Source organism: Ochotona princeps, chromosome 28 (genome assembly GCF_030435755.1).
Source record: "Ochotona princeps isolate mOchPri1 chromosome 28, mOchPri1.hap1, whole genome shotgun sequence".
Lineage (NCBI taxonomy): Eukaryota > Metazoa > Chordata > Mammalia > Lagomorpha > Ochotonidae > Ochotona > Ochotona princeps.
The window spans coordinates 398,454-412,754 of NC_080859.1; the positions used below are offsets into that span (position 1 = coordinate 398,454).

Here is a 14,301-nt window from a genome sequence, read left to right on the forward strand (position 1 = left end):
ATTCAGAAATTTACAGAACATCTGCTACATGCAGGGCTAGCGTTTAAAACAGGAAAACGACCTCAGGTAGCAATGTTTCTGAAGACAGAAAGTACAAGAGTGGTTACCAGAGACCAGGTGTGAAAGACTCAGGAGTTGGTAGTCCTGGCAGATTCAATTGAGGAAGATGAAGAAGTCGTGAAGATAGTGGCATCTTCTTACCCATTACAAGAGTATAGTTCAACACCGTTGTGTAACTAAGATCCAGAACTTTCTCATCTATCCTCATTAATCAATCTTTCATTTCTCTCTTTAGTCCCTGGTGCCCACCCTCTTTTTTGTCTCCATGGGACTCCTAAGTGGAACCACACAGTGTCCATGTTCCTCTCACTAGCATTACTGTCCACAATGTTTACCCAGGCTACAGACTACAGCAGAATTTGCTTTTCCTTTAAGGCTGATTAACACTCCATCATCTGGATATACTGCATTTTACTGAGTCATTCATCGCTTGGTGGACACTTACTGATGCCCAGTGTCATTCCAGCTATGATCAGGCCCCAAACACTGTGACACACGTACTTTCACAATATCACCTGCAAAGAATGTGCCCACCAGTGCTGGGTAATATCCCGTGTAAGACCCCGTTTTAAGAGATTCACTCTGTTAAATCCTGTTCCTTGGCTTAATTCTATTTGGTTGTTCTACTAATTATTACTATTTTTTAAAAAAGATTTATTTATTTTATTGGAAAGGCAGATGTACAGAGAGGAGGAGAGTCAGAGAGGAAGATTCTCCATCCAATAATTCACTCTCCATGTGGCAGCAACGGCCGGTGCTGTGCTGATCCGAAGCCAGGAGCCAGCAATTTCTTTCCGGGTCTCCCATGTGGGCGCAGGGTCCCAAGGCTCTGGGCCGTCCTTGACTGCTTTCCCAGGGCACAAGCAGGGAACTGGATGGAAAGTGGGGCTGCTTTTTTTTCCCTAAATGGGATCCCGGGGCGTTCGAAGCGAGGACTTTAGCCGCTAGGCCACGGTGCCTAGAAATGTAAAAGTAATCCTCTCAGGGATCCCTTCGGGTATCATACAAAGGGTACCTAGGCTGCTTTCTCTTCACAAAGTTTGCTTACAGCACGGTTTAGTGTGAGTCATTCTGAGGTTGTCTTTTGGTGTCCAAAGAACATTTTGGAAATCTATATTTGAGTCTTGCATCAAATTTGGTTGTGATCGCTCTACGCCTAAGAATCAGCATGAGATCTGATGAAGGCTCAGGCCTTTCCTGAGTAAGCATGTCATTCTAACTTTTCTCATGCAAGCAGTTTTTCATTGAATGTTTCAGTCCTAAATATATGGTTTAAAAGGGGAAAAAGAGAAAAAATGAAGCTGACAGAGAAAGGCACTGGCCCAGTCAATCCCCTAGATGGTGCTTGAGGAAAGAAAAGGGTTTCCAATCATTTGGGCAGACACAACAGTGATCATCACATATCCCTTGGTCTGCACTCCTGCTATGGGAAGCGGTAAACACAGCTGAGACCACAGATCCTTGACATTAGAAGGAAAGGGTCCTGTAGGCACATGCTTCTCTAAGAACACATGCCAGGCGTCTTGGCAAGGAGCTGGGCTGTGGGACTGAGGGGCTGTCACTCTTTCCTCTGATGGACAGTGAGACAGGTGTCCCCTGCAGGACACTCACTTACTTTGCCCCGTTTTTTATCTCTCCAACTCCAGTGCTACACTTTCAAAGCAAAAGAAATTTACCAAACACAAAACAAAGTATTTTTTTAGGTATTAGATCTGATGAAAAAATGCCATTTCTTGATTTTTAATGGATATTCTTTCACATAAAATCGTCAAAAAAACTCAATAAAATCAGAAGTTTGTACTACCCTCAGCAAGTTTAAGTAATGTTGTCTACCGTCTGTGTTTGATGTCCTTCACATCAAACACAGAATCTTATTTATTCTAGTCACTGCCAGAAATACTCCCTCCTCCTTAAAGATCGAATACAGCATCCAATACACCAATGGAACCTCATGTTCCTTAATATATTCTATCACAACAAAATGGAACAGCCATTCAACTCCAGGCTAACTGAGATCTTCTTTCCCTGCCATTTTTATCTAAAGAAACATTTATAAGCAGGTTAGACCAATAACACAGGAAAAAAGCTGAAAATCTAATAATAGCCATCTTAAATGTTAGTGTCTATACATGGTAAGAATTTTTTTAAACTTCCAAATTCGGCAAATTCTACATAAAATTATAAAATACATTTTCAGCATATTATACTTTGTAAATGTCAACCTCACCCATTTTTTTTTAAAGGCATTCAAGTGCATTCTTCTGTTTTACTTTGGAAAATGTCAAGAGATTAGCACAGTTAGCAGGAGTTCAAGCTGAAAGGAAGTGAAAAGAGAGAAACAAGATCATGATAAACAAGGAGACAAAGAGCGGAGAGGTAGAACAAACAGGAAGCAGGACAGGGAGAGGAACCTCCAGGATGAAATCACTGCACTAGGGCCCGGCACTGTGGTCTAGCGGCTAAAGTCCTCGCCTCGAACGCCCCGGGATCCCATTTAGGGAAAAAAAAGCAGCCCCACTTTCCATCCAGTTCCTTGCTTGTGCCCTGGGAAAGCAGTTGAGGACGGCTCAATGAATTGGGACACTGCACCCACGTGGGAGTGAATCATCGGACGGAAGATCTTCCTCTCTGTCTCTCCTCCTCTCTGTATATCTGGCTGTAATAAAAATAAATAAATCTTTAAAAAAAAAAAAAAAAGAAATCACTGCACTAACCCTAGCTAGAAGCGCTGTTCCTCCAACGGACGTCCAGCTTTCTCTGCAAGTGCACTAGGAATGTTTCTGGTTAGGGTGAGTTTACCCAGAGACCACAGGCTGGCCTCTATTCCTGTACCCTACAGAGCTTAAGAAGAGCGAATGGACCTATGACATGAATTTCCACTCCTTTCAATTTGAGAAACCTATCCATAATCAGCTCTGGTGACGCTGCAACAAGGATCTGAAGTCTGTGTGTAAGTTACATCTCTCACAAGGGAATGGCAACAAGTTTGGGAAAACATGTCTATTTAGTGGAAAATTCACATATGAGGGACCTTCAAAAATTTCACAGTAGGGCCCGGCGGCTTGGCCTAGCAGCTAAAGTCCTCGCCTTGAAAGCCCCGGGATCCCATATGGGCGCCGGTTCTAATCCCGGCAGCTCCACTTCCCATCCAGCTCCCTGCTTGTGGCCTGGGAGGGCAGTTGAGGACAGCCCAATGCATTGGGACCCTGCACCCACGTGGCAGACCGGGAGGAGGTTCCAGGTTCCCGGCTTCGGACTGGCGCCTACCGGCCTGTTGCGGCTCAACTGGGGAGTGAATCATCGGATGGAAGATCTTCCTCTCTGTCTCTCCTCCTCTGTGTATATCTGGCTGTAATAAAATGAATAAATCTTTAAAATATATATATATATAAAAAAATTTCACAGTAAATTTCTATTACCAAAAAAAAAAAAAAAAAAAAAAACAGTCAACAACAATGAATGGGTTTCAAAGATTTTTTGGCACCCAAATAAACATCTTTTAAATTTCATTTTTCTACAAATTTTCTGAAGAACCCTGGGTATGAGATTACTTATTGTTCCAAGTTCACACCAACTTTTGGTATTCAGATTAAAAACAAATAAAAACGGGCCCGGCGGCGTGGCCTAGGGGCTAAGGTCCTCGCCTTGAACGCGCCAGGATCCCATGTGGGCGCTGGTTCTAATCCCAGCAGCTCCGCTTCCCATCCAGCTCCCTGCTTGTGGCCTGGGAAAGCAGTCGAGGACGGCCCAATGCATTGGGACCCTGCACCCGTGAGGGAGACCCGGAGGGGGTTCCTGGCTCCGGGCTTCGGATCGCCGCAGCACCGGTATTTGCGGTCACTTGGGGAGTCAATCATCTTACAGAGGATCTTCCTCTCTGTCTCTCCGCCTCTCTCTGTATATCTGACTTTGTAATAAAAATAAATAAATCTTTAAAAAAAATTTAAAAAAAAATTTAAAAAGACAACAAAAAAGTGTTCTTTCTGGGGCTAGCATGGTGACCCAACAAGCTAATCCTCCACTGTGGAGGATGTATACATATACATATATATATATATATATAGAGAGAGAGAGAGAGAGAGAGAGAGAGAGAGAGAGAGAGAGGGAGAGAGCGCGCGCACGAGCTGTTGGAAGTGTAATTTCCAGAGAGAAGAATATAGCTTAAAAACTATAAAATAAAATATGGAACCTTTCCTTGCTACTCAAGATTGACCATGTTAATATTCAGGTAACAGATGAAGTCTAATTGTACATGACAGTTCAGGCGAATTTTTAAACTCTGAAGGTAAACAACACTAACAATCTGACAACTTTTTTAGACTCCTCAATAGTTAAATGATTTTTTTTAAAAAAAGATTTATTTTTATTGAAAGTCAGATATACAGAGAGGAGGAGAGACAGAGAGGAAGAACTTCCATCCGATGGTTCACTTCCCAAGTGGCCGCAATGGCTGGTGCTGTGCTGATCCAAAGCCAGGACAGGTCTCCCACACAGGTGCAGGGTCCCAAGGCTTTGGGCCGTCCTCAACTGCTTTCCCAGGCCACAAGCAGGGAGCTGGATGGGAAGTGGGACTGCCGGGATTAGAACTGGCACATGGGTGCCGGTGCGTTCAAGGCAAGGACTTTAGCCGCTAGGCCATGGTGCCGGGCCCAAAATACCCATTTTCAGAAACTTTTTGAAGACCCTTTATATGTGTACATTTTTATCTTTTTTTTTTTTTTGGCACAAAAATGAGCTCAACTTTTAATTGCATTTTCTACATACTTTCTGATAAACTTTTATATTTTCAAAGTGGTATTACAGAAAAATTTTGGATGCCTATGTCAAGAAAATGATAAATGCTTAAGATAATAAATATGGTGATTGTCCTGATAAAAGCACTGCATATTTTATACGTGAATTGAAATATCATATTGTAATGGAAGATCTATTTCTCCTTCTCCCTGTAAATCTGACTTTCCAATGAAAATAAAAATAAATAAATCCTAAAAAAAAAAGTCCCAGTTGAATTTCTTGTATTTTTCTGAGTCCTCCTGTCTCAGATAACTTCTGCAACACAGGGAAAGTCTGTGTGGTCCATGATCACCTTAATTCCAGGATCTGTTGAGGTAGCTCCCTTATGGAAATAAAGGGACACATCATTACCAGAGTCTCTGTGAAAGCCCATAAATCTAACTTCTTCAAGATATTCTTTTTTTTTTTTAATATTTATTTATTTTCATTTGAAAGGCAGATTTTACACAGAAAGGAGATACAGAGAGAGGTCTTCCATCTGCTAGTTCACTCTCCAAATGGCCACAATGGCTGGAACTAGCCAATCTGAAGCCAGGAGCCAGAACTTCTGGTTTTCCCACATGGTTGCAGGGTCACAAGGCTTTGGGCCATCCTCCACTGCTACGTTCCCAGGCCACAGGCAGGGAGCTGAATAGGAAGTGGAGCAGCTGGAACACATATGAATCCTGGCACTGGCCGACGGAAGATTAGCATGCTATACGGCTGTGTCAGCCTCCCAAGATGATTCTTAAATCTCGAAGTGTCAGGAAAGCTTTCCTGCTAGCTTTCTGGGGGAGTTGAGAGGTTAAAAGAGAAAGCATTTTTTTCACAGTGAACATAAACTATATTTAATAAAAAAAAATCACAAGTACTCTAATTGTGCAACATTCTAAGAATAATCTTTCAATTTTTAGAAATAACCGTACTGGATCTGGCATGGTAGCCTAATGGCCAAAGTCCTTGTCTTACATGCACCAGGATTCCATATGGGTGCTGGATCGTGTCCTGGCACCCCAGTTCCCATCCAGATTCCTGCCTGTGTCCTAGGAAAGCAACATAGGACGACCCAAAGCCTTGGAATCTGCACCTGCATGGAAAAAAGCTCCTAGCTTTGGATCGGATCAGCTCAGCTCTGACCGTAGCAGCCACTTGGGGAGTGAACCAGCAGACGGAAGATCTCTCTCTCTCCTTCTCTCTGTAAAATCTGACTTTCCAATAAAAATAAATAAATCTTTAAAAATAAATACATAAAATAACCATATCAGTGAATGATTTCTCACACTGCCTTAACGACATTCATGCAGAAAGGCTTGGAGACCCTTTGATAATATATGCAGACATCTTTACTAGAAAGATGCTGAACCCAAACAAATAACCACTTCAACTTTACATCTATATAGTTTTGAGTTTTTAAAAAACTTTCACAAACACCATCTCATCTGACTTCAATACAACCCAGTTACACGACCATGGAATTGAAACACAACAAAACCCGCCTCTGGACTGGCCCTGTGCAGAGCCAGCAAAGAGGGTGCTCAGGAGGCCAGCATCCCATCTGGGCAGGGGCTGCTTCACTTCAACCCAGCAGGTAAGTATGTACACAACTGTACCACCTTCATTATCACCACTCAGTCCCCATGGCCTGCGGCCACCTGTGTCCTCACCTTGTGCTGCTCGATTGCATCTATCCACTGCTGGCGGTGATCTGGATCCTGTGCTCGGAGATACCAGACACTGTCATTTACACTGATATCAAATCGACATTCATCAAAGTCATGAGGCTGTGGGGAAAAAAGTAGAAAATGAAAAGCAAAGCTGATTATATTCTCGGAAATGTTTTATCCTGTACTACCCACGCTGTGCTGGCAGGAGACTTGTTATCGTGTGGTTTTTCTACTCATGTCACTTCGTTAGTGACATGTCCGAGAGCACAAGCCGCCAGACACCAGTTCTCCACTATGACATACACTTCAACACATACAGGAGTTTTCACTCAAAGGCTCTAAGTTGGCTTAACCAATAGGAACACTACCAAAAGCATAATTTTTAGAAAAATAAGTGTTAGGAAAGACGTTTGCTACTTTTTCTTAAAATATATGCAAAATAAGTTCCCAATATGAATAGCTTAACTTCATGAAATTTGAGAAACAAAGCATTTTGATGCATAGCTTTTGCATGAACTTTTTTAAAAACATTTATTATTATTATTATTTTTTAATTGGAAAGGCAGATATACAGAGAGGAGGAGAGACAGGAAGATCTTCCATCTGATGGTTCACTCCCCAAGCAGCCGCAACGGCTGGAGCTGAGCCAATCTGAAGCCAGGAGCCTCTTCCAGATTTCCCACTTGGGTGCAGGGTCCAAAAGCCTTGGGCCGTCCTCAACTGCTTTCCCAGCCACAAGCAGGGAGCTGGATGGGAAGTGGAGCCGCTGGGATTAGAATCAGCAGGCATATGGCATCCTGGATCATTCAAGTTAAAGACTTTAACTGCTATGCTACCATGCCGGGCTCATGAACTTTCTTAGGACCCTTCATATGCATGGATTTCAAGACTTTGTGTACCAGAACAAGCATCACCTAATCTCCATTTCCACAAACGTTTTGAAGAACCTCATGCCATAGCAAGAACCCAGTGCAAGCACTGAAGTGATAGTCAGGCAACTTCTCTATACACAGTCTCAATGAGCTCCAGGCACCGAGCCTGAAAACGTGTCCTATGTGGGACTGTGCTCCATATGCTCAGAAAAGCTTTAGATAAGCACAAGACAACACTTTTGAAAAAACTGCATTAAGTATGATTTATGGTCTCATTACTTTTTTGGTTTCTGTAAATGTGTGACTAAGACAACTTACTTGTTGGTGTCACTGTAATTTTAGCATTGATTATTAATTAGTACACAAAAGCCAAAGTTAGATGAAAGTCTGTGAAGGCAACGGATACCTGCCCTAAAGACACAAAGACAAGAAAACGTAGAAAGTGAAAGCAATAGACAATGTTCATTGTCTGTCGTCATTCAGCTGCGGTAGTTGTCCATATGTTCTGTTCTCCATTCTCTGCTATGGCCCTAGTGAGCTACCATGTCCTCCATGCGCACCATGGTCCAATACTCCATCCTCTACACCGAGAAAAACCAGTTCTCCTAGGTGGGCTCATGGACCTGAGTCAGGCAATCTGGACCATGCTGGATCCCCCACCTCTGGGGATCACGGACCCAGCATATACCACTCACAGGTAGGCCCAAGGACCTAGGCCAGGAGACCCAGGTCCTGCTAAAACCACCAACCCCTGGGGCTCACCGACCTAGGTAGGTGGCCCCTAGGACCTGGGCCTAAAGACCAGGGCCTGGCCAGACCCCCTACCCCTGAGGCTCATGGGTTCAGCACCCATCACACAGGTGAGCCATGAAACTCAGGACCTGCTGGACCCCCACCCCCGGGGATCATGGACCCAGACCCAGACCCCACCACAAAGGCAAGCTTGGTGACCTGGATCAGGAAACCCAGGCTCCTCTGGGCCCTCCTCCTCTAGGGTTCATGAACCCAGTAACCACCTCCCTGGCAGGCCTAAGGGTCCCTCTGTCCCTGGGGCTCACGGAAATAATACCAACCTCCCCCAGACTGACTTGACCCATCTTCCCTCTGCATGCCTTAGTGGGTATTTTAGCAGCCCAGTCCTGGCTTGATTGTGAACTGGCTTGTCATGTGGCCCGACCCAGCCCCTCCCACACCCCATCCTGGTTTTCAGATCTGTCAGTGGATGTTAAGCACTGGCCTGCCCTGACCCACCCCCTGACCTGACCCCCATGTATGCTGGTGGGTACTGTAACCTGGTCTGGCTTGAACTGCTCCTTGCCTTGATTCTTAGGCTTATCTGTAAGGAGTGCAACTTGACAAAGGAGTTCACCAAGCTCCTCTATCTGGTCTCTTTCCAGTGGCAGACTTTGCACATACCAGAGGGTCCTAGGCCCAAGTTGACTTTGCCTACCTGTTGTCCTGACAGAAATAGTGTCCTTGCCCAATTGGCCCATACCCTTTCTGGTCCTAACTGTTGGGTGTTGCAGCCCATTCACACCTAGTCTGTCCCCAGACACAGCTCTCACATGGTTCAGCGGGAGCCAACACCTATCCCAGCCCATTCTACATCCTATCCTGACTCTCATGAGTACCAGTGGGTGCTGAAGTCTAGCCCAGCCTGGCCTTCCCCAGACCCAGGCCACACCCGTGCCAAGGGAAACTGTAGCCATGTTAAGCCCAGTACAATGTACTGATTTTGGCTCTCATATCCACCAGTGTGAATGCCAGCCCAACTGGGGTGTTTCCTTAGCTCCCCAGCCAGGCCTATTCCCAGCCACAGTTCTTGTGTGTCAACGGAGGCTGCTGTTCCACACGGGTGAATCCACATATTCCCCTGCAGATTCTACCCCAGGCCTGATTCACTCACGCAGTTGCCAGCTTCATGGCTCAGCCTCACAGTACCTTTTTGTACCTCATAGTCCCTTTTCTGACATTCTTTGGTGGGTTCCATATTTCAGCCCTTCAGGAAGAGTTACCTTGTTCATGAAAGTTCCAGAGAAGTCACTCCTCATCTGGACATGAACCCTAGGGTCCCTGCTCATCCCCACCTGTGCCAACTTCCAGACTCCCTGTAAGCCCACACTCCCAAGTTCCCAGAATGCATAACTGGGTGGCCCACGGGTTTGGCCTGGCACCACTGGTGCCCAGGCGCCCGGTGTGGATTCCCCCAGCCACAGCCACACGGCTAGGTGATTCAAATACCTGTGCCTCTGCCAAGGCTTACCTGGACTCTGCCCACCAACATGGCAGCAGTGGGCAGAGCCAGGGTCCTGAGCATGCTCAGAGCTGCCCGAGATCCACCCACAACATGATCGCAGTGGACAGAGGGAAATTCTTGGACCTTGGGCTTGGACAAGCTCAAGCTTTGCCCACCGCTTGGCAGCGCTGGACGGGGCTAGGATCCCCCAGCAAGAAACCTGGCATGGCACGGATTCCCCCAGCCACAGGCACATGGCTGGGAGATTCAGATACCTGAGCCTCTGCCCAGACTTTCCTGGGCTCCACCCACCAACATAAATAAACACATCTTTTAAAAAATTCCACCTTCAAAAAATACTATCAAAGTTTCAAAAGAAATCAAACAATGAGAGTTAGAAGATTATCAACATAATGCAAAGTTTTTTTCTGTCTTTTGTTTAAAGTGACTGAACTTTGTGCTTTCAAGGATCTTCACTGTTAAGCCTACACATAAGAGCTAAGGACATGAGGAGGAGAAAGAACAGACAGCCCTGCTAACTTGACTTTCCTGCCTCCCCAGGATCACTGTCACTCTCACCAGTAAGTTGCTGGGGCACTTCCCCAAGAAGCGAGCCGTCAAGTCACTGAATTAACACTCTTTTAAACATCACATTGTCACCTTTTCCTCAAGTTCCAAAGGGTCTAGGCAGGGATGCTTCTCCCTATGGGTGCCTACTGTCGATGGCTGTCCTTCAACAGTTACCACTGAGCTCCTCCTGGCATAGCCAGTGTACTGGCAGCTCAGTTTTGAGCCCATCGAAGATCTAGAGATGGCACGCAGTGTTGCATGGCTTCCAGACAAAGTTCTTAAACTCTCCTGAGTATCAATTCTTCTTTCTATGAAAATGGCATCACTGGACTTTTGAGATGATCAAACATAACACACATTTTGTATGTGGAAATGTGGGAAGCATTCTGCACAAGCTCTGGTACAGCAAACACGCCCAAAGACTAGTTCTATACATGTGTATATTTTTAAAAACTTTCATAACTTCCTCAATTGTAAAAAGAAAATCCATCTTTTAGAACACTAACGTGGCTTCCTTCAAACAGCACAGCCATCTCTAAAACATCTGTGTCTAAATCTGCAAATACTACTTATTTAAATCTCTATAAACATGGAAATGGGAGGCAGGCCATGGCACGACAGGGAAAGAAACCTCTGCATGTGGCACCAACTCCTGTCCCTGCTGCTCCGCTTCCCATCCACCTCCCTGCCTGTGCCTGGGAAAGCAGTTGAGGACCACCAAAGCCTTGGACCCCGCACCTGTGTAGGAGACCCAAAGAGGCTCCTACACAGAGGCTCCTGGTTTCAGATCGGCACAGTTCTGACCATTGCAGTCATCTGGGTACTGAAGCAGTGGGTGGAAGATCTCTCTCTTTCCTTTTCTTTCTTACTCTGCCTTTCAAATATAAATTTAAAGGTGAATTTTTAAAAAAAGAGCCCATCAGCAACAAGCAAGGTAAGGCACAATGACACCCACAAATCTAACAGAGGGATGGGACCCCAGGACAGCTGAGAGGAGGCCCTCTTGGATCCTTGCGGACACCCCTGGGTACCAGGCCTGCTTACACAGCCGCTTCGCATCCCAGGGTGCCTGGACCCTCCTTGCCATCTCCCCGACACGCCACGGACTTCCCACCTCCAAGGGGTCTGACACCTTGAGCACACTTGGCCCCTCAACTTTCCACCCTTTTCCTCTAACATACAGCCATAAAATAAAATCCTGCCATTTGCAGCAACACATATTAAGTCAGATAGGCCACACACAAAAAGACAAAGCCATACCACATCATCAATTACACAAGGGAGCTAAACAAAACATCTCATGGAAGTAAAGAGTAGTAGCCCTGTGGTTTCCAGAGGCTGAGGGCAACAGGCAGAGGCTGGTTAACAGGTACAAAATTACAGTTAAATGGGAGGAATAAATCCTAGTGTTGTATAGCACTTTACAGTAACTTTAACTTACTATATATTTTAAGAACAGCAACAAGAGAAAATGCTGAATGTCTTCAACACAAATAATCTAGTATTAGGCACAGCAATCATCCTAACTCAGTCACCACACATGATACACCAGAGTACCACACTTCATCCCATAAATGCGTACTATCATTATGCAACAATTAAAAAATAAAACTATAAATACAAACAAGAAAGTTTACATAAAGTAGACACCTGAGGCATCTTAAATTATACATGTACTCAATGGCTAATTAAAGAGGTAATATTCAACGGATTCCAATTTTTAACACAGGGCAAATAACTATCTGACTCAAACCTTAAGAATACCACACAGCTCTTGATACTGCTGTCTTTCTTTTTTAAGGATTTAATTTTATTGTAAAGGCAGATTTTTACAGAAAGAAGGACAGAGAGAAAGATCTTCCATCCTTCCTTCCATCAGTCTTGGCTGCTCCACTTCCCAGCAGCTCCCTGCTTGTGGCCTGGTAAGGCTGTCGAGGACAACTCAAAGCCTTGGGACCCTGTACCCACGAGGGAGATGCAGAAGAGGCTCCTAGCTCCTGGCTTCAGATTGGCTCAGCTCCATTGCAGCCATCTCAAGTGAACCAGCTGGATGGAAGATCTCTCTCCACCTCTCCATAAATCTCCCTTTCCAATAAAAAATGAATTTATACACACACACACATCCACACACACTCTGTGCCTCCCTGATCTACCTGAGGGCTTCTGAACAGAAAGCTCTTCTTACAGAATACTATCCTACAATTATATTCATTGTCTCATGGCTAAGTCAAACACTACCATGTGAAAATTTTAAACTTCTATCCTTACTCCCATCTCTTCACACATCCCTCCATCCTACTTGAAAATAAGCAACGACAGCAAAAGATCTATGAAAACAAAACAACAGTCTGCTAGGTTCAACCAACACATATGCCTGGAATGATGAAAAACATCTGATGGTCAGGGCACTCTGCATCTTCAATAGCATCGGAGGCAACGAAAAACATGCAGCAGATGGAACAGCTTTCAAACAAATAAATGAAAATTAGAGCTGATGTCTTGTCCTTCGTGCTAATATGGAGAAGGCTATAAACGACATCCCAAAGTCAAGATGAAAAATACTCTGCATTCTGAGATCCAGAGCCTCCAATCTAGTCCACTCTGCATTCTGAGATCCAGAGCCTCCGGTCTAGTCCACTCTGCATTCTGAGATCCAGAGCTTCCAATCTAGTCCACTCTGCATTCTGAGATCCAGAGCCTCCAGTCTAGTCCACTCTGCATTCTGAGATCCAGAGCCTCCGATCTAGTCCACTCTGCATTCTGAGATCCAGAGCCTCCAATCTAGTCCACTCTGCATTCTGAGATCCAGAGCCTCCGATCTAGTCCACTCTGCATTCTGAGATCCAGAGCCTCCAATCTAGTCCACTCTGCATTCTGAGATCCAGAGCCTCCAATCTAGTCCACTCTGCATTCTGAGATCCAGAGCCTCCGGTCTAGTCCACTCTGCATTCTGAGATCCAGAGCCTCCGGTCTAGTCCACTCTGCATTCTGAGATCCAGAGTCCCCCATCTAGTTCTAAGCCTCCAGCCTTTCCTGGAACTAATACTTGAATTTTGACTAGCATAAAAGTGAAATCTTAGGATACGCAACAACCTTTGCAGGTGTACTCACATAATAAAAGAACAGCTGCTCTATTTTCCCACCTTAAAACCTAGTAACATTGGTTCATCTAAAGTATGTATTTTCTTTAAAAAAAAAACATTTATTTATTTTATTGGAAAGGCAGATTTTATAAAGAGAAGGAAAGACAGAGAAAAGATGTTCCATGCACTGGTTCAGTCTGCAAGTGGTTGGAACAGCCCCAAATGCCGGCTGGGACTTGGCTAGACCAAAGCTGGAACCTGGAACGCAAACTAGGTCTACCCGAGTACCTCATCCATCACCTGTGGCCTCAACTATTTTAATAAACACGCTCTGTATGTTAAAAAAAAAAAAAAAAAAACACGCAAAAGACTAAAAGTAGCTACTTCCAAATTGTATGATCACAATTGTCTTCATTTATTTACCTATATTTTCTATGAATCATACACAACATTTTTGCCAAAGGAAAAAGTTTTCTTAAAAAAGAGCTACATATGTATATGAAAGTCAGAATGACACACAGTGAAAGGGAGCTTCCATTCAATGGCTCCCTCCTTAACTGGCCAGAACAGCCAAGTCGGGCCAGCTGAAGCCAGGAGACAAGAACTCCATCTGGACCTCCCCCAGGGATGCACTGTTTTCCAGATGCACTAGCAAAGAGCTAGACTGGAGTGAGGAGCCAGGACTTGAGCTGGCACTCTGATGTGGGATGCAGATATCCAGGGTTGCTTAACCACTGCAACACAACACCTATTCCTAACAAGTCCATTTTGAAAACAGGAATTGTGGTGAAATAGAATACAGTGAATATATTTCACCTGTAATTTACCAAGCTTCCCTTATATGACAAGAAAAAGCATTACAAGAAGAAAAAAAAAAACAGGTAAGAGGACAATAAAAATGTTTCAATCAGTTTTTTGATGTTACGAAGCATACAAGCAAACGGTGCATCACAGTGACACAGATACTGCTGCAGTAGGGGACAGGCTGAGTAGCAAGCCTATTTGTGCCAAGAAACCAGAAGGAGAATAAGAAAAATCAGAAT

At 44.6% G+C, this 14,301-nt stretch overlaps 1 protein-coding gene across 3 annotated transcripts in view; it reads right to left on the reverse strand.

Moving 5' to 3' along the window:
* Positions 1–14,301, reverse strand: part of CERT1 (ceramide transporter 1) — a 74,886-nt gene that overhangs the window by 51,602 nt on the left and 8,983 nt on the right. For all 3 annotated transcript variants that reach the window (XM_058656381.1, XM_058656379.1, XM_058656378.1), the window contains exon 3: positions 6,498–6,614. In XM_058656381.1, coding sequence (XP_058512364.1) covers positions 6,498–6,614 — 117 coding nt within the window. The remainder of the gene's footprint in view (positions 1–6,497; positions 6,615–14,301) is intronic.